This window comes from Cheilinus undulatus, linkage group 19 (genome assembly GCF_018320785.1).
Source record: "Cheilinus undulatus linkage group 19, ASM1832078v1, whole genome shotgun sequence".
In the NCBI taxonomy this organism is placed as follows: Eukaryota; Metazoa; Chordata; class Actinopteri; order Labriformes; family Labridae; genus Cheilinus; species Cheilinus undulatus.
In genome coordinates, this window is record NC_054883.1 from 6,437,099 (window position 1) to 6,457,093 (window position 19,995).

General features: G+C 39.4%; 3 protein-coding genes across 3 annotated transcripts; 1 reads left to right on the forward strand and 2 right to left on the reverse strand.

Annotated features, from left to right (window-relative positions):
• Nucleotides 1–4,348: 4,348 nt before the first annotated feature.
• urad (ureidoimidazoline (2-oxo-4-hydroxy-4-carboxy-5-) decarboxylase) lies at nt 4,349–7,583 on the forward strand. The gene is made up of 2 exons (XM_041814338.1): nt 4,349–4,604; nt 4,695–7,583. The coding sequence occupies exons 1-2, from the start codon at nt 4,424–4,426 to the stop codon at nt 5,042–5,044; spliced, it is 531 nt and encodes a 176-aa protein (XP_041670272.1). The 5' UTR covers nt 4,349–4,423; the 3' UTR covers nt 5,045–7,583.
• A 75-nt stretch (nt 7,584–7,658) lies between these two features.
• pdx1 (pancreatic and duodenal homeobox 1) lies at nt 7,659–12,828 on the reverse strand. Its single transcript, XM_041814296.1, has 2 exons — nt 10,537–12,828; nt 7,659–8,468 (listed from the first exon to the last, which is right to left on the reverse strand). Exons 1-2 carry the CDS (start codon nt 10,913–10,915, stop codon nt 8,101–8,103), a joined length of 747 nt encoding a protein of 248 aa, XP_041670230.1. The 5' UTR covers nt 10,916–12,828; the 3' UTR covers nt 7,659–8,100.
• A 399-nt stretch (nt 12,829–13,227) lies between these two features.
• Nucleotides 13,228–18,531, reverse strand: si:ch211-140b10.6 (protein POLR1D-like). Its single transcript, XM_041814274.1, is given in 4 exon segments — nt 13,228–14,550; nt 14,552–14,855; nt 17,861–17,935; nt 18,391–18,531. Coding segments are annotated over 4 exon segments (534 nt in total). The 5' UTR covers nt 18,417–18,531; the 3' UTR covers nt 13,228–14,421.
• Nucleotides 18,532–19,995: the final 1,464 nt, after the last annotated feature.

A 19,995-nucleotide genomic window follows, 5' to 3' on the forward strand; every position in this document is an offset into this window, starting at 1 on the left:
TCTTCTATTTGAGAATTATGGAGGCCACTGTGCTCTTGGGAACCTTTAGAGTGACAGAATTTGTTGTAGCCTTCCCCAGATCTGTGCCTTGCAGCAACCCTGTCTCTAAGTTCAGAGACAGGATCCTTTGACCTCTTGGTTTGGTTTTTGCTCTGAGATGCATTGTAAGCTGTGAGGACTTCTATTGAGAGGTGTGTCCCTTTCATGTCCAGTAAATTTGATTTACCACAGGTGGACTCAAATAAAGGTGCAGAACCATCTCAGCAACAATCAGGAGAAATGGGAGGAGGCTGAGCTGAAGTGTTTTTGTAGAGGGTCTGTATACTGATGTCCATGAGATATTTCAGTTTTTCATTCTTAATTAAGTAGCAAAAATGTCTAAAATTCTGTTTTCACTTTGTCATGATGGTACTAAGTATAGATTGATGAGAAAAAAAATGTTTTTCTTGACTGTAGCATCGGGCTGCAGCATAAGAGAGGAAAAAAAGAAGGGAGGATGAGTGCACTGTTAATTAGGACATCTGAATATTTAGTGATTAAATCACAAACTGGATACAATATTGTAAATATTGACTTGAGTGTATCACCACATCTGTAATCATGACTGTATTTTTATTTGCAGTTTAACATTTTTTCATATAATCATATGAGGACTTTTTTGTAGGCTGTAAAAACCTGCAGATATTTTATTAATGTGCATGAGATGTCAGGGGTTACATTCTTTTTCTGAGAATGTGTTGAGAAGACAAATGCAGTATTTCTGTTTTTATTGCTTGTTTACTGGCAGCTATAGAAATGTTCTTCATACTGGACAATCTTTTAGCACGGGCATTACACCTTTACACCCTGGTGACTTTTGGTATAATTTACAGTATTTTAAATATGCATAAAGACATTTTTTATGAAAAGATTATTGTGTATGAAAGCCTTAAGAGGAAATTCATCAACACATTGTATTTCACTCTTTGTTACTTGATATCAAGTACATTTCTGTTGTGTTTTTTATATATATTTTGTTTTTTTGTTCCAGTTTTTTATCCCATTGTCTTACAGTGTTGCTTTGAGCTGATGACAAATTTTGTTAGTAATTTTCTAGATATATGGCAAAATAATCCCAAGATAAGATCTCAAGAAAACCCCCAAAGTTTACTCATTATCATGGGATAACAGAGTTAAATACAATGTACTTCAAATATTTCTGCTTAGGGCGGGGTGCCCAAACTATGGCCCAGGGGAAAATTTCGGCCCAGGTTTGACTTTTGATTGGCCTGCAGCAAATTTTAAAAATTAAAATGAAACATGGCCCACATAAGAACATGAAGCTTTTGCTTGGATGTATTTTACTTCTTAGTTTCACCACAAGCTGGTGCTAGGAGGCACAAGGTGCTACCATGCTAATTCTACAAACAAACATTTTGACAAAAAGAATTTAGTGATCTGTTATTTTTAATGTGACTAAACTAAGGTGATACTGTAAACGGTAAGCACATTGACAGCCAAAATCATAACAATATGTTGATTTATATCGGCCTATTTGATTAATCAAATACCAGCACCAACGTAATTCCAGGGTCGAGGCCAGTGGTTGCCAGGGCCAACCATGGCCCCTTGAAACCTGACTGGCTTCCCCAAAATCCTTACATTGATTGTCTATTTGCCTTGTCATCTACTAAGTAGCCATTTGAGCACACTCAGAATATCTTAACCTACATTAAGCTGGTTAAAATAACTTTAATATTCTCAAGATGCGGTGTATGAAAGTGGCCCCACCATTCTGATATATTTCTATATGTGGCCCTCAGAGGAAAAGTCTGGACAGCCCTGGCTTAGGGCTTCCATAGCTTTTGCAATAAAATATCATGGCACTTATTTTGTTGTATTGTCTTGGGTGTACAGCTGTAACATGCAGGGGCGACCCAATCTTTTTGTGTTTTTTGATGCTTCAAGCTTTTGAAAAATATTTGTAATGGATTTTGATAATATTTTTGTACAGTGATGCTTTATTCTTACAATAAAACGTACTTTATACATTGCATTTGTCTGATCTTGTACATTTCAAAGTGATTTTTCCTGTCTGGAATTGAGTCAATTGAGTCATTTCTAGAGCAGTGTTACTCAACCCTGGACAACCAAAGAGTCAAACTGTTGAAAAATTCCTTTGCAAGAACCACAATCTAGGTGGTGAAAAGTGGCAAGAATGAGTTAGAGTGGTAATAAAAACAAGTTAAAGGGGGAAAAAGGGAAAAGTAGGCAGAAAATGCCAAAAACTGAATGAAAAGTAACAAAAATGGGGAGAAAGGTGGCAAAAAGTGGCAGAAAGTGGAAAAATTTGGGTGAGAAGTGATACAAAAATTGGTTGCAGGTGGCAAAAATGGTCAAAAGTGGTGGAAACATGACAATGAGAGAAAACTAACTAAAGGCAGCAAAAGGTGGGAGAATGGGCAAAAAGCAGCAAAGAGTGGAAAAAAATGGGTGGAAAAGTGTTTTTTAATGGGAAAAGGCAGCTTAAATTGGTGAAAAGTGGCAAAAATGTCAAAAAGCAGGATATAAGAATCAAAAACTGGGGAAAATGGGGCAAAAAAACTGAACTAAAAAAAAGAAGCGACAAAAGTAGCCTAAAAGCAGTAAAAAAGATTGATTAAAAGTGGCAATAAATTGCAACTAAGGGCGATGGAAAATATAAAGACAGAAAAATAACGTTGACAATTAAAGCCAAGTGTGGGAAACAAACTGATTAATGTGCTTTGTAAAGGATGATTTCTAAGGTCAAAGTTTCCTTTTTTAAGGTTTTCTGGGAGAATAATATTTCAAATAAGACATAAAAGAGCCACATTTAGCTCCAGAGCAGGGGTGTCCTACTCAAGGCCCGGGGGTCAAATCTGGCCCGTGCTACAGTTATACCTGGCCCACTTATTAGAACTGGCCCACCAGTATGAGGTCTGCAGATTTACTACAGTATAAAATGTAAACTTAACCTAGATGGTTTATAATGTCCTCGTTAAGTCATAAAAAGTAAACAGTAACACTGTTTTTTTATAAAAAGTCAGGAACACAGGAGAAATTTGTATTTTCTCTATATTTTTAATTTTGCATCTCTCATGACTAAAACTTACAGTTTGGACCATTTATTTCATATTTTAACTTTTATATCTCACAATTTTGACTTTTCGCTCAGATTTTTACCTTTTAGTTTCATAATTTTACATTCTAAACCCTATTTAGACCTTTTAAAGTCGTGATTTTGACTTTTATCTCATGTTTTGACCCTTTTCAACTCCTAACTTTGACTTTGACTTTTATCTCTTTTTAACATTTAAACTAATGATTTTTAATGGTATTTCATATTTTGACTTTTAAAACTCATGATTTTGATGTTTATCTCTCATTTAGATTGTTAAATTTCATGATTCTGATTTTTTTTTCCTCTCAGTTTTGCTGACCATTTCAACTCCTTTCACTTTATCTCATATTTTGATGTTAAATACCATGATTTTTATTTTCAGTTTCGCTAACATTTCAACTCCTTTCACTTCTATCCCACATTTTGATTGTTAAATTTCATGATTCTGATTTTTTTTCTCTCAGTTTTGCTGACCATTTCAACTCCTAACTTTGACTTTTATCTATTTTTTTTACCCTTGAAACTCATGATTTTGAATTTTATTTTGATCCTTAAAACTCATGATTTTGAATTTTATTTTGACTTTTAAAACTCATGATTTTGACTTTTATCTCATTTTTTGACTGGTAAAAATCATGGTTTCAGTATTCTATCTCATATTTTGCCTTTTAAAACATTAATTTGACTTTAAATGTCATATTTTTACCTTTAAAACTTAGAAGTTTGACTTTTTATCTCAGATTTCGAGTTTTTAACTTGTCATGTTTACCTTATAATCTAAAAATCATTTAGGTTGACACTCAGTGGTTAAATATTGACCCTGTTAGGCCCTCAGGTTAGACCCAAATTCAGAATCTGGCCCCTGCTGTGATTGAGTCTGACACCCCTGCTCTAGAGCCACATGTTGACTATCACTATTCTAGAGAAATATCCTTAATGCAGAATAAGGTCTTCAGTAGGCTGTTGGCTTTACTCTCCTAGGCAGTCAGTCATTTTATTTCCCTGGTATGAGGCCTGACTCATTAACAGTAAGGATATGTCACTGTTTATCCGCTAGGAGGCGCCAGAGAGCAGTCTGGTTGTTGTGGAAGCATGCTAAAATGTTGTCAGTTATTGAATCAATATTCAGCTCCTCACTCTCCATCTGATTGGCAGCTGCTCTGTCAGAGTAAATATTAACCACAGCCCTGTTAGCCCTGACGACTGGGGGTCTTTAGTGTCCAACAGTACATTGACCCTCGTTGCAAACTTGTGTCCGAAGGTCAAACATCTGCTGTCTGTGCAACTAAAGAGGGTCCAGACATGAACATGGACATCTCCGCTGTAAACGCGCTCCCGTACGAGGATTTTGTGAATATTTTCGGTAATGTGGTGGAGAAAGCTCCCATGGTTGCAGCTGCTGTGTGGTCCAGGCGTCCATTTATGAGTGTGTCTGCTCTGGAAACTGCAGTCAGTGAATTCATCGATGCTCTACCAGAATCAGGTGAGACGTGCCGAGGTTTGACTAACTTTACAGATTTCTGTCAGAGTGGGAAACAGTGGCACACAGTAACCACTCACTGTTTGCCTCCAGGTAAAGAGGGAATCCTCAGGTGTCACCCGGACCTCGCGGGCAGGGACCTCCGAAGCGGCACATTGACTCCAGAGTCGCGCGAGGAGCAGACGGGAGCCGGGATGGATGCTCTGAGCTCCGCGGAGGCCACGCGCATGGCCCGGCTCAATGAGGAGTACAAGCAGCGCTTTGGGTTCCCGTTTGTCATCTGCGCGCGCATGACCGACAAGGCGAACATATTACGTCAGCTGTCTGAGCGATGTCAGAACGAGCGCGCGGCGGAGAGGACGCGCGGCATCGAGGAGGTGAAGAAGATCTGCCGCTTGCGTCTACAGACGCTCGTGCTCAGTGAGGCTCCCAATAAGTTATAAAGGTGGAGTTAATGCTTGATTTCTGCTGTCAAACAGGGGCGTGCGCAGGTTTTTGACTGGGGTGGCCATGCACGGGTGGCATTCATCTACACTTGAGTTTAAATTTCAGCTGAATTAGAATTAAATTAAATTAAATAATGTTATATTCATATGCGTAATATTGTTCTTTTTTCAATAATGACAACTGAATGGCAACAAAAAAGTAGGCTAAGTCTTGTAAAGTTGGGTACAAAGTAGGACCAGATTTTCTGGTCTGCCCCTTCCACTAATCATACACAAGTCCCGATATCTGTTATTGTTTAATATTTAAGTCTGTTACCCTATTAAGTGGGGGAAATCATGAGGACAACTGAGGCCTGGGATCAAATTGCGGGGTCACCTGAAAGCCCAGTAAATGTGGCCTCCCCCAGATCAGTGGTTCTCAACTGGTGTAGTCTCAGGACCCACCACCACCTTCTGAATGAGAAGTTGTGACCTACATTTCTCACATTTTTCAATCATATCCTTCAGACTTTCACCACATATTTTTTCCAGAAGCACATTTACGGCCCACTGAAAATGGCTTTGAGACCCCTGTTTGGGTCCTGACCCACCAGTTGAGAACCAAGGCACAACATGATTAACTAATGTCAGTGTCTGTATGCTGAAAAGAACTAGCCTCTTTGCTGACGTTTGACATGTTCGCCTGTTTCCAATTAACTTCTAGAGCTTGTAGTTAATCGATTGTGAACAAATCAATGCTGTAGACAACTACTTTTACCTCTTTTCTTTTTGGCATCCCAACTTTTGTGCAAGTCCTGGTATGGCCAACTCTCTGACATTACTGAACTCACCAGTTTCACTTAATGGGCAGGCACATTATGTTACTATTTCAAAATTGGAAAATAAATAAAAGCTCATATCACTTTAAGAAGAAGTGAAGTTGTTTACATTTAGGAACAAGCAACAATAAATGACTTGTTAATTTATTTGCTGTCACAAATATGTTAGTATTTAGGTCAGTGGTTCTCAAATGGTGTGCCAGGGCACACTAGTGTGCCTTGAGGAAAGTCTAGGTGTGCCTTGGAAATTTGTACAATCATACATTTCTTATAACTTTATGACAAGTACTGTAATAAGGCACACCAGATTTAGCAGGGCCCCTGAAAAACCCAGAGAATGGGTTCTCCCCAGTTGTGATTTTTGTGATATCATTATATGTGTGTTGGATCAGTAGCATTAGTGCTAGCATCCAGGCTAACGGTTACTTCAGTTTGGAGCTGAAAGCCTGGAGAGCTATTATTTATTTATACTACTTTTAACCAATTTTAACCCATTCTTCCCACTTTTTGCCCACTTTTGTCACAATGTTTTTCAACTTAAACTCATTTTTGCAGCCTTGACTGTATTTAAAGAGTCTAGGTTATGCAATAAAATTCGGTGTTAGCCTTGCTTCAGTTGAGGGTGGACCATGATTACTGACCTCTACAGTCCCCCTCATTCAGCTGGGCCCCAGCCTCCCTTTGGGCAACCCTGCACTACTACATCAGTTTTTCTTACCCACCTCCAACATTTTAACACATACAGCCCCCTTCCAGACTGAGTTTTACAATCTTTCTTTGTGAATTTTCAGTTTAAAGTCACAAAAGTCATGTACGGCATGTTAGTTTTGTTAGCTACCTGAAAAATCACAGTCCTGCACTGCCTGCTGCAAAATACACTCAGCCTATTGGCAATGATCCAAAACCAGAACCTGTCCTATGAAATAAATGTGTAAAGTACTGTGTGACATTTGTACTAAAAAAGAAGAGTGTCTGCCAATCAGATTTAAAACTTTCTCCGCGTCGCCCAACGACCTTTGGAAGACTTCCATCTGATTGTGCTATATTTCTAATGCAAGTTTTTATCTATTATACTCCCTAAACAGTAAAATATCCATTTAATCGGTTCTAATTGAAAAACGCTTCATGAATGAATTATATGTTTCTTATTTATTGTCATTATAAATTTAAATATTTACATGATATTGGCTTAAATATAAGTGTACAGCTGGCCTAATAATGTGCATTTCTACAGCAAATAAACTGGTATATACAAAAAATTAAATTTGGTTACTCCACACAGTTCTGAATCCACGTTTCTGTCCCAAAATGGAGCTTTAACCCCCAGGCCCTCCTAGAGCCCTTTTAGAGCTTTTTGGTCTTATTTTTTGCTCTTACTTTGGCAGTTATGCTAAGATGATGATATTTAGCACATTCATTTTTTATTATTTTTTTTTATTTCATTATCCACACCGTGTTGACAGACTTTTCCACTCTGTAGACAAAAACTCACACTCTCCCTCCTAAAGCCCTTTTAGGCCTCACTGACTACCATTAAACCCCCTTATTTTCATTCTACTGCCACTGCAATACAGAAATAAGAAATCCTGTTAATTCCTCTGTAATTTAGTCATTCAGATGTAAAAATATTTGCATACCAAAAAAATGCCAATAAATTTTGCCATTTTTCAATGTTTGCAGAGAGGCATTGTGGGAGATAATGGCCTTGTTTGAACTGATAGGATATATCAGTGACTGTAGGCCAGTGGAATTAATTATTTCAACTACAACTACTTTGGGTGTTTTCTATGGATGTCAGAGTCTGGTGAAAAATTATAATTATGAAAATGAATTCACATTTGCAATACATGATGAGGACTGGAGTTGAGGACCAAAAATTTAAATAAAGTTTTTTCTTTCATGTTTAGTATTTCTAAATATACCCAATGTCCTAAAAGGGCTTTAAGAGGGAGAGTGTGATTTTTTTAAAGGAGGGCCTGAGGGCTAAAGTAGGCCTTTGTGACTGTTGTGTGATGTCGCTGTCAAAATGGTGACGTATGAATAATGTCCTGGAATAACGGTGTATAAAGATGAGAAAGAAAGTCCCTAAAGTTCATGGGAGTCCTTGAAAAAGATGGCGCCATTCTGGAGACAATGCTGTTTTTTAAATTCTGGACCTTAAATAAAAATCCTCTCAGAATGAAAAGTGACTGTACAAGGAGTTTAAGTCCCAGTCTCTGCGGCAGTCCTGCAGGTCTAGGAGGGTTCTCTGTGTGGTGGAGCGGACAGGGGGTGGCGGTTCAGCGGGGAAACCGGCGGTGAGGTGGAGGTGACCCCTCCCGCGGCCTCCCCCTGGTCTCCGGAGGTGATGGAGGAGTCCTGGTCCGGGTCTGCCCCCCTCGCCCTCCTCCTGTCCTCCTCTTTCTTCCACTTCATGCGCCGGTTCTGAAACCAGATCTTGATGTGTCGCTCGGTGAGGCTCAGCGTGAGCGCGAGCTCCACGCGCCGCGGCCTCGAGATGTAGCGGTTGAATAGGAACTCTTTTTCGAGCTCGAGGAGCTGCGCGCGCGTGTAGGCTGTCCTCGTGCGTTTGTTTTCTTCAGTTTCTGCCATCACGTACGGCCCTGTGAGGACAACCGGAATTTAGCTTTATCACAAATAACGACAAAGTTATGTTAACAAAAATATAAGCCTTTTATAGGCTGAGACAAAGCGAGCAAAGTCGCCGGAAGTTAAAATAAGTCAGGCAAGCAAAGTCGCCGGAAGTTAAAATAATAAATATTAGCCCTATCAGTTTTGTTCGATAATAATATAGGCTGGTAGAAGACCACCTACTGTAGCATATGAGGGTAAATGAACGCTGAAGCTGACACCTGCGGAAACCACAGTGAACATTTGTCCTATGATAGCAAAAATAAGTAAATTGATAAATTAATTAATTAATTACATTTAGAAAATGTGTTATACATTTCACATAGGCTACTCTCGATTTTTTACTAATGTTTTCCTCAAAATTGCGTACAACAATTTACTCATAATTGATTTGGAAGCAACATGGCACGGTAATATTGTGGATGTTAGATGAGGAAAACGTTTTTTGTTTTTGTTTTTTGGTGGTTAAAGTGTTGCCTTCTCCTTTTGGTTTTCCATGATTTAGTTTCCCTTTCGACTACTGACAGACAAAACTGTTTGGACACACAGCTGTGTTCCTAAAATCCTAGAGTTTGTGAGTGGCATTCAGGCCAAAAATTCAACAATTTCCTCAAATTAAATCCGTTTTCAGATGATAATTAAGGTTAGTTGAAAACAGTTATCCCTTTGCATGTCTTAAAGACAAACCACGTATGTCTTTTCATCGTATGGCCTTTCTGTTGTCGTTTATGAGCTCTCAGATATTCAAACGACATAAAAAAAATCTCAGTCATGACCTGGTCAAAATCAAAGTAAAACAAATAACTGAATGATATTTAAAGGTGTAGTACTAGACAAAACTATGGCTTTTAGAGACAAGTACTACTGAGCTAAGCTTGCATCTTAACGTCCTTAGTCATCCAATAGTTGCTCTGAAGTCGCTCTTTTTAGAGAGTAGAAACCTACATCTATGGCCCAGTCAGGCATGTGAGACATATGTGACACTGACGGAGTAGGCCTACACCCTAGTCTTTAGTTAGAAATGTGCTCAGGCCTTATTTTGATTGAAGGTTATAACAGAGCGGTACCCAAAAGTTTCCACACGTAGTCTATTTTAGCAATATTAAACATAATGCTTTTTTGAGAATCAGAGATCAGTGTGGGGTGGATTATAAAATGCATTTTTATCAAGTCTCTGGCAGCTGTTTGTGGTATAAAACTCTCAAGTAGACGTGTACGCCGTTTTCGTAAATTACGTACCCTGTACAGTATTAGCCAATAGTCTGATTATAGTTAAAAAGCCTACTGAAATTACGTGATCTGATACATTTGCATACGTGTGATATCTTGAAATAAAATAACCAATTATAATTAACAGTCACACAATATAAGCTAGTGTACGCTCTGACGTAAAAAACTAACGCAGAATTAAACATTTTGAGTGTTTTGAAACTTTTCATCAAAGGGAGCGAAATTTAAAAAAAAACAGCTTTTTATCTCAGTAGCATTTGGGGTTAAGTCGCTATGTAGACTCTCCAGTAAAAAACATATTTTGAATTTATAAGCCAATAATTGTAACCATAACACTCTTAACATTATGCCTACAAGTTGACCAACGGGGCAATTTCGAATATTGTGTAGGCCTAAAATGTAAAATATTGTGAATAATTATCATAGATGTAAAAAAAAAAATACAGCATTCTTTTTACGTTTTAACCAGCTCAGATGTCAGTATAAACCCAACTGTGGTGGGTTTGGGTGTTCCTATTACGCTCAGTATTATTCAGTCTGTTTAAGATATGGTAAGTTGTGAAAAGCGTTTTCAATAAACACATTTTTACGATAAGATCCGATAAAGGCAACCACTGACCTTCCGGGCCTTTTACAAACTGACTGACAAGGTAAACCGTAACACCCAGGATGTGATTAGAGGCCTCAAAGAGCGCGTGCACACTCATTTTAATCACTACAATCATGTTACAGAAACTGTTGATTTAAATTTCTGCAATCAAATTATTGATGATATTTTCATTATGATCCAAAAAAGGTTCGAAGGATTACCTGCCCACTGTGCCTTCCAGGTGTGTGAGTGAGATTTGGTGGTTTTCATCCAGGGGAAAGGGAGGTGGTATCTGCTCTGCTCCCCCGTGTCTCCAAACCCTGACACAGGAGGGGGTTGCTGGTGCTGCTGGAGCCCCTGGTGATGGAGAAGCTGAGGGTCCTCCCTCATGGGTAACGCGTAAGTAGAAGGGGCGATGTCAGTCAGGCTGGCCGGCTCTAAGGCTCCCATGGCCGGCGGAGTGTAGACGGAGTGTCCCTGCCTGTTCATGTAGAGGCAGGGCGGCGGGCTGTGGCTGTAGTCCTCCCCCTGATGGGCTCTCTGGAAGGCACAGGAGTCCTTGAATACCTGAGAGGGGTAAAAATGATCTTCTCGATTCATGGCTTCTTCTGTTACGCATGTACCTGTGCTCCGTCTCCACGCGTGGACCTTCTGCTCTACCTGGGTGTGTGTGGCGCAACTGCAGGGCCTCCAGACAGGTGTGTCACTCTGCCACCATGTGACCAAGCAGCAACAAAGTCATTGGTTTCACTGTTTGCTCAAAACCAAAAGCTCCCTTAGTATCCAGGATATTCTGCAGCTTGTGGGATTTTTCACTAAATTGAACACCGTGGGCGCGTGGATCAATGCCACTCTGTCAACGTTTACCTGCATCCACCTGTGTTTGTCCCCTAAGCGGCAACACACACGAGCATAGACGCTGCTTTAAGAGTGTAGAGAGCACTATAGATACACGTCTATCACGATTATTCTCAAACAATCAAGCATCGACAATTTATATGGTTATATCTCTTCTGGTAAATCGATGCATACTGGCGCGAGCGTGGGTTGACCTGCGAGATAAGAGGCCACAGTTGTCCTGGAAACATCTGGAGACAAGCTAAAACAATAAACTAGCTCGGCACATTTTTTTTATTATTCGTCTGCACCTTTCTGACTTTTACAATAAACCCATTACACTTCTGTAAATGCGTCATTTAACACCATTTGGGCCCGCGAGGCCCACACACAGGTCCCTCGCGCTCCACAAACAGAGCGTCCGCGCACGTGCACTCTTGTTCTGTTTGCTAGCCATTAGCCCTTAGCAGGTGTCCTCTCGCCCCATTAAACAGCAGCCCTCGTGGTAAACCAATTATGTTGGAGTGAGCTACAGAACTCAATTAACAAACAGTGCGCGTGGAGCGTGTTCCCGCTACCCCGCGAGCTCACCTGCAGCATTTATCGAAGCTGCGTCACATTCATCAGTGATTTAACTTTTCTTTTTAAGCTGTAAAAGACAAGGCTTTTACTTTGACGGTGAACGTCAATACATTGTTTGCACTGAGTTCTTCAAAAGCAGTTACGGCACTTTCCCCGGTATCTTAATGGGCACTCAGCGGCGCAATAAAGTTCAAGTAAACCAATTCTATACAACTCACCCCCTGCTCCATGGCTTAATGGTGTTTATATTTGATCATTGTTTCAAAGAGGAAGGAAACAGTTAACCGCCGCAATGCTGCACGACAGTGAACATTGGCAGCGTGATTTATGAAGCATGAGGGGTGTTAAACGCATTTTAGTAGACTTTACAGACACAAGATTTTGTGTAATGGCCTAAGCGAGGGGGAGAGCTGCTTTAATTCAGTTGTAACAGACCTCAAGGTCAAATACACTTAAAAGGATGATTATAAAACGCATGGGTTGTGGGGACATAGCAGTGTGCTGAGGTTGTAACTTTTCATGGTACCAAAATTTAAATTTTGAAACAATTCTAGTGAAAACTAGATCAAATTTGCAATTTCAGCTGAAATTGCTGATGCTGAGAGCTAAATTGTGGAAGAACTGCTGAAAATAGCCAAAAGCACAAAAATAGCTGAAAATTAGGGGTGCACCGATCAATCGGCCAAATCGGTATCGGCGCCGATTTCCATAATTTTAGGAGACAGGCGATCGGCCAATCCTTGTAAATAAGATTGGTGGGTAAGATCGGTTTCATATGCCTCTACCTACTAAAATGTGAAAAATGAAAGACTAAAAGAACTGATATATAATTTAGTCATTTGGACAGCAATGCTCTAAACTTTTCATTTATATTTGAGAGAACTACCTCATGTGCAGTTAAAACAACAAGTTTGTATTGTTTCACAGATATTGTTCAATGTTTTTCAATAAAATAAGATTGGAACATTGAAGGTGTATGCTGTCAGTTATAAAAAATTGGTATAGGCCAAAATTGGAATCAGCAGGTCAGGCTTTTTAAAGATCGGTGATTGGCCAGAAAGTTGCAATCCGTGCACCTCTACTGAAAATAGCATAAAAACAGCATAAAATGTAATAAAAGTAGCTGAAAACGGCATTCAATAGCTCAAAAAAGGATAGAAATAGCTGAAAGTAGCCTAAAAAAGCTGAAAATAGCCTAAAATAGCTGAAAGTAGCCTTAAAGAAGAGCTTAAAAGTAGCATAAAAATAGCTGATTTTGGCCTAAAAGTAGCTGAAAATTGCATTCAATGGCTGAAAAAGCATAGCAATAGCTGAAAACAGCAAGAAAATATTAATTTTAAAAATGATTAAAGTTAGAAATGAGAATAGTCATAGCAGTTGAATGACGAAGAAACTGAATTTTTTAAAGTTTAAACTTGTTGATGCGACAAAGTATGAAGGAGGAGATAGCCGGCGTGGAAGAATAATAATAAACAAAATGGCCAATGCGAATATCAATAGTATGGATGCTCAGCATCTCCGCTAATAACAGGTATCAATACCAAGGAAACACAAATAACACTATTGGCTAATTTTTTTACAAAAAACGAACAAAATAGCAAGCAAATCCCTGCACACTGTCTGGCAGTGCTCTCTCTTCTTCCCCCATGGCAGCTATGGGATAAAATGTTTTATCAAACATGACCTCTTGCATACATAGGAGAGTCAGAAAAAGATTTTTCTCCTTTAGCAAACAAAACGGTCTCTGATAGCCAGAGTATACCTGTCAAAAAGCTGGATAGGTGATAAAATGTGCTTACCCAGTGGCGACAGAAGCATGGCCTATGTAAACACTATGGCCAGTGAATAATAACAGCATAATGGTAATGATATTATAATTGATACTGAGAAGTTTTTCCTTGTGCAGGTGAAACTGAATGGTATTAAACTATAGAGGTCATGTGAGACAGGAAGGGGCTTTAGGTTTTAACCCCTTTGCAACCAGCTGCCGTGTTTCTACTGAGGGGGACCTTATGTCTTCCTGGTCTAAGCCAGACACAAAGATGTCAATATGGTTGTAAATCCTTGAGAAGTCGTGACTTTTATCTGAATGAAAGTTCAGTACCCTCCTTCTTGTTGCTCCCCTCACATAGTCTTCTGTCCCGCTGATGGATGAAGTCACAGGACGTTCTTTCAAGTGGGTTAGTTTAACAGCAGGGGCGGAGTTACTGGGGGTGCCCACACAGGGCCCAGACATATGCAGGGATGGCCAAAGGATTTTCATTTATTTATCTTTATTACCCCCAACAATATATCTAACATCCAAGTATTGAAAATATATATTGTTTGGCTCAGGTTTCCAACTTTGACAAGTAAATAAAGAAAAAAACCTAAATGTAATTAAGATGTCTTTTGTTTAAGTTAAAAAATGGCCCCAAAACCTTGAGGAAACACTGAAATTGCTGTTGATTTCTGAGTCATAGTTGTAATTTAATAGTTCTAACAACAGATTCAGTGGTAAAAATCAAAGGAATCAACTGGATCTTATTATCTACAAAATTATTTTTAAAAAAATCAAAAATAAAGAGATTTTATGTTCTGTTCCTTCAGTTAGAATAGAAACGTGAAAGGTTAGCTCTTCTTCTGTGCATATTCCTCCATGGCTGCTGTACAGAACTGCTCTGTAAGGTGTGTTAGCTGATCAGAGATCAGTTAAAGAAGTGTTCACTTTTGTTCTTACAACAGCAGGAGAGTCTTTTATAAAATCTGAGTTTCTCCTCACACAGAAGTCGTCCGTCATGAAGTGTGCCTGTGTCTCTGTTCTGGCCGTCTGTCCCTCTCATGTCTCCGTTCTCTGTTGTCTCTGTGCCCCTCTTTGTCTCTCTCCCGCCTCTTATCTTTGTTATTGCAGCTGTCTCTGTGCTGGTGTTTATGGTCTGTGAGTCCTGCTGTACTCCTGTGATCCCTGGGAGGTGTTCTGCTGCGGTCTCGACTTCTGTCTGGGGAGTCACTCCTCCTCAGGCGCCCTCTTGTGGGGGACTGTCCATCTCTGGGCTTGCTGTTTGTGCGCTTTTGCAAGCTGGTGGAGCGGAGGGTGTTGAGGAGGAAGCGCTTGTTGGTGCTCCGCAGGGGACACTTCAGCCTGACAGAGGAATGAACAGACAAAGCCATTTAATCTGAAATCTGACAGTGTGACCCTTCACAATAAACTCCACTGAGACCAGTGGATGGTTTACACAGTCCCCTACAAATATCAGATTGTCATGAACTTGAAAGGACATTGAACAAACTAACTAGATTTAAAAGTTCTTCATATCCTGGGCTGCAGAAGCTCCAACCAATGTCCCCTGGATTTGTTTCTATATTTTCTGGAAAATTTGGGAGCCTAGCCACAGGGAGACTTTTAGACTATCTTTATTTTATTTCATGTTGGAAAAATATATTTAAATTTTTTTTTTAAAAGGCTTTGGCAAAAAATAATAATAAAAATAAATTGGTATGGCAAGGTTAATTTGCACATTGACAAAGAAAATAAGCAACTACAGTAATAAGTAAATAATGTGTTAAGCTTATTGTAAGATGGAAAATATCAAATAAATCAACAGCAGTGATATGAGAGTGTTATTTGTGCCAAAAAAAAAAGTTTAAAAACATGCAATTGTGCTTTTACATTGAGAATGTCAGTCATTAAAAAATAGTAAAAAGTGGTACCTAACCCATTACAACCATGCAACAGCATTGTATTGCTAAAGTAATGCAGTATTGTACTGCTTCAGTAATACAATACACTTCTGACAACTACGATGGCAATGCAGCGATCAAGCAATGCAAGCATTCAATTTTCTACCTTGTTAGTCAACTGCAGAGCACAGAAATCATGATTTAAGTCATTAAGACTTACTTTTGATGACAAAAATTGGAGATGATTTATTTATATTGGGTAAAACCAAAAATAAGGATCAAAGCACAGTACTGACTTTGCCAATATCAAGAAGCCAAATTAATTTTAGCCAACAGCATTACATATACAGTACTGTGCAGAACCTTTAGGCAACAACACAAATGTATGTCCACATGTGTTGAGCTTGACTCTGGCTGCCCAGAGTATCTCAACAGAAGTACTGTGCACTGAACAGATTTCCCTGCCAATCTGATACACCATGTCATTTCTACATGTCTCTTCACAGTGGAACTTGTGATATTGAAAGGCTTTTCTAACATAAATATGTAAGCTACCCCTGGCCTGTCCACAATCCCCTCAAGTACCAGAAAAATCCATTCCCTTTCCCCCTCTCTTTCTCCACCTCCCAGAAAACGTGTGCTGAAACAAGCCGTTCTCAGATTTTAAACCTAGTGACCTCACATGGGGAGTAAGCACCCGCCCCCAGGTTTGGTTGGCCCTCCCCCACTTGTAGGTCGTTCCCACCAAGCGGTCCAGCTCAGTTCAGTGCGGAACGGCACGCATTTTTTTTGCAGTTCCATAGAGCAAAAGTTGGAAAGGGTCCCAAAAAACCTATCCGTACCAAAAAGGTGGAGCTACAGTACACAAAGCAGAGCCCAAAGGCTCACATCAGCTTGATCCATTTCTGCGATGGATGAGAAACTAAATTAATGCTTAAGTTTTGTGAATACGATGCCTTAAAACAGTTCATTCTCATCTGTAACTAGTTATTAATCTACTTCTTACGTTAGGTAACCTGTGAAAACATCGCTCTGTGGTTGTTGGACGTGTTTGTAAAACTTCAGCCTGCAGACTATTTTAAAACGAGATCAGCGCACCCAGGATTTCTGACTTAATCCAGTTTGATTTTAACATCAGCTGAACTTTTACTTTATTCTTAATGAGGCAAATTCTCACAGTACAGCTCTAAACTTTCATATTCTGTTATATAAGCTGTTACAGACTAGATATATTCACATATTAACGTAACGTTACGACTCAAACCGTGTCTGTACACGTATTCAATCAACTGAGAATCTGTACTGACAGCAGTTAACATCATTAAAATGTAGTTATTTTTTTGAAAAGCACTTTCAGCTGAAATAAAGCTGTTTACTGCTTATTCCCTACTGATTTATGTCGCTCATCCTTTCTGCAACTCTGCGGCTGGACCAGCAGACTCACGCTGTCCATGACATGCATGCTTTTACAGCCCGCCCACAAAGTGAGAGTATGGCGTCTGTGGAAACGCAAACTATTTGGGGGTTTAGTGTACCAAACCATACCAAACAAACTGAATCAAACCGGACCCCCTGATGGAAACACGGCTTTAGAGGAAAGTTACGCCCTCCTCTACTGATCCCGGATCTACTGATCTCAGTCAGGGATTACTTAGGATAAAAGTGTCTGTAACATCAGGGGTGCTTTCCCGAGAGGAGTGTGGTCAGGGGCGGAGTCAGACAGCTAATTACCATTTAAAGCCACAGACACAGAAAGGGCTTGTTCTGAGAAGGGCTGAAACAGAGGGGGTTTTAGACATGCAAAAATCCAATACTGGAGTATTTTTTCAGCAATAAACTTCACAGGCATGTTTTGGGGACCTCTGAGAACAAGATAAACTTGTCTTAAAAGGGTAAAATATGTCCCCTTTAAGAGGGTAAAATAAAGAAGATTACAGCAGACAAAAGACAAAGAAAGACAGAGGGATAATGTCAGGTAGTGGTGGAAAGAAGTTAAAAGTTGAGGTGAGATGACAGGTGAAACCAGCACGAAATTGCGGCGCATACGCACGTTAGTCTCGCACTTTTCAGGGCCATTTGTATTTTGTACAGGTGATCAGATACTGGGATGTATGATTATGTGATTATAAGCAAATCAACTAATGAAGAGTTCCTGTGTTGAAATATTATCAGAATTGAAGGCCACTTGTTGTGTATCATATCGTTCATATTGTTCCAGATGGTATTGCCTTGTGAATTACTCTGCAATTCCTACCTGTAAGTTTTCTAACATTATTGGAGGCTAATTCTGAAAAAGTTAAAGAGCTGATGTCTTATTCGGTCTTGAATCCAGAGCCAGTGAAAACACAGAAAGGTCAAAAGTTGCTCCAGTGCAAGTACAAGTAACCTGATCAGTAACAGAGTAATGTCCAAGTATGACTGAGATGTGCAGGATGATACAGATGCTATGTCAAACACAGTACTCACCATCCTGCAGGGCCCATGGTCTCAGCTCTCACCCGTGCCCTGTCAGTCTCCCTGAGGAGCTCCTCTACAGCCCGCCTGCACAGACACACAGACAACTATCAGAGTGAATCAAGGGAAGAGGGAAGGATGAGGACAGACACCTTCAAAGGAGAGCCAAGGGCAGAATAATTTAATTAAGTGAGAGAATCGGGAGTGATGCACAGTGTAAAGGAGAAAGTGAATCATTACTGAGTGAATGAGGGACAGCAGCAGTGTCCCGGGATGACCCGAGCTGCTGAATCAGCAGTCTCAGCAGAGGAGACTTACTGGTATAGCCGACCTTTAACCAGGCAGTTAAGTCGGCTAATGGTGGCTGTTATATCGGCTGGGTTTCGTTACAACCACAACACCAGCGTCTCACACAAAACACAACAGCTGTCTACCAAAAATACCCTCCATATCGATGGGTAGCTAGTGAGCTAGCTAGCTGGAGTGGTATCCTAGCAACAGCTTCGTTTAATGAGCAAAGAAAACGCAGCATTGCTACATACTTCTCCAGATCGTGATCCTCTGCCATCGCGTCGTAATAATGAAGCCGTTAAACAAGGTAAATTTGGGCCAAATTGAAGCTTTTCTATCAATTAGTGCGACATCTTTTTTTTTTGTTTACTTCTTCGTGAGGTCCTTCAGGCGAGGACCCTGCTTTAGCTGGCCTCGACGATGCCTGATCGCCTTTGTGATGCAAAACGTGCAAAACCTTAACGTCTTTAGATTAAGTAATCAGAACGCTGTGTAAAATACCCATTTTTGATTACAGCTTTGTGTTTAATCGTAGTTTAAACAAAACAAATCACAAACAGGGGCGAATATTCCATTTCTCAAAAGCGTCCGTTGTTCAACAATCATAGCTGATAAAAATAAAACTTTCAAGTTAAGTCAAACAAGCTAAAATGGGTACATATAAGCTAACCATTCATTGGAAAGATGTTTACAGATTTTTAAATATGGTCTTTGTCCTGATGGCAGTCCTTTTAGTGTTTCGAAAGAGGCCTGTTCTACATATTTATTTACTTTTTATGCTGTTTAGTGATTATCTGGTTTCTCTCAAAGACTAAAAATTGTAAAGGGACAAAAGTCAGTCCACATCTTTATTCATAATTATGTATAACACCATTCTTCTTTAAGTTGATGTTTTTTTTTACCTTAACAGCCTTTGCCAACCTTCACTATGCCGTGGCCCAATTTGAGAGCTGAAAATGTGGGGCCCACCAAAACTCTTGCACAACCATATTACGAGACTCAGATACTGACCTTTAATTTACCTTTTTATTTATAAATAGAGAATTCCGATGCTTTCAGATGTATTTACATTTTTTAGAAAGTGTTTGGGGTCATTTACTTTTGGGTTATTTACGTTTTAATCAGGCATCTGCAAAGTCACTTTAATTTTCCTTTGTAACATCTCTGTAATTGCACTTTTAAGCCTTGCAAACTCTTCCCAAGCAGCATTAATGTCCCCGAAGACACTTAAAAATCTTTAAAATCAGGACTGGTTAATTTCTAATCATAATAGAATGGTTAAGGGAGTGTCACCTGTCAACCCAATACAACTTTGACTGGGATACTGGTTGGATACATCAGACAACATAAATCATAAAAAGGTGACATGAGGAAAACACTTCTGGCTGTGTTTTTTACTTCTGAGTCATGAATCATAAAATGTAATCAAGTTTTTAGGATCATCTAAAACTTTTTGTTTTTTTTTTCAATTCCTGTGATTTATGTTACTGTAAATGGCCTCTCGTGGCCCACCAGTAGGTCCTCAGGCCCACACTTAACATAATATATACGCCTTACACCTAACATATCATTACACCTTAACATGTCATATAATCTGTATGTTCAAGCTCAAACCAGAGGGAGGAAGTAAGTTTCACAACTTCATGTATGATTTCATTTGTGGATTGCAACCCTGATTTTCAGAATCAGTATTATTGTCCAAGTACACTTACAAGGAATTTAACACCATTTAGCTTTGCTCTCTGTGCAGAAATTAAACACTGAATATAAAAGATAAATAAAACTGAAAACAGTGTTTTAGAAAATTAAGATCTAAATATGCAAACAATCTTGTTAAGTATTTTTTGTTGTAAATA

Coding starts and splice junctions, on each gene's coding strand:
- pdx1 (XM_041814296.1), bottom strand. CDS start 10,915: ATGAATCGAGAAGATCATTTTTACCCCTCTCAGGTATTCAAGGACTCC. Junction 8,469..10,536: donor CTGGAAGGCACAGTGGGCAG/GTAATCCTTCGA, acceptor TTGTCCTCACAG/GGCCGTACGTGATGGCAGAA.
- urad (XM_041814338.1), top strand. CDS start 4,424: ATGAACATGGACATCTCCGCTGTAAACGCGCTCCCGTACGAGGATTTT. Junction 4,605..4,694: donor CGATGCTCTACCAGAATCAG/GTGAGACGTGCC, acceptor GTTTGCCTCCAG/GTAAAGAGGGAATCCTCAGG.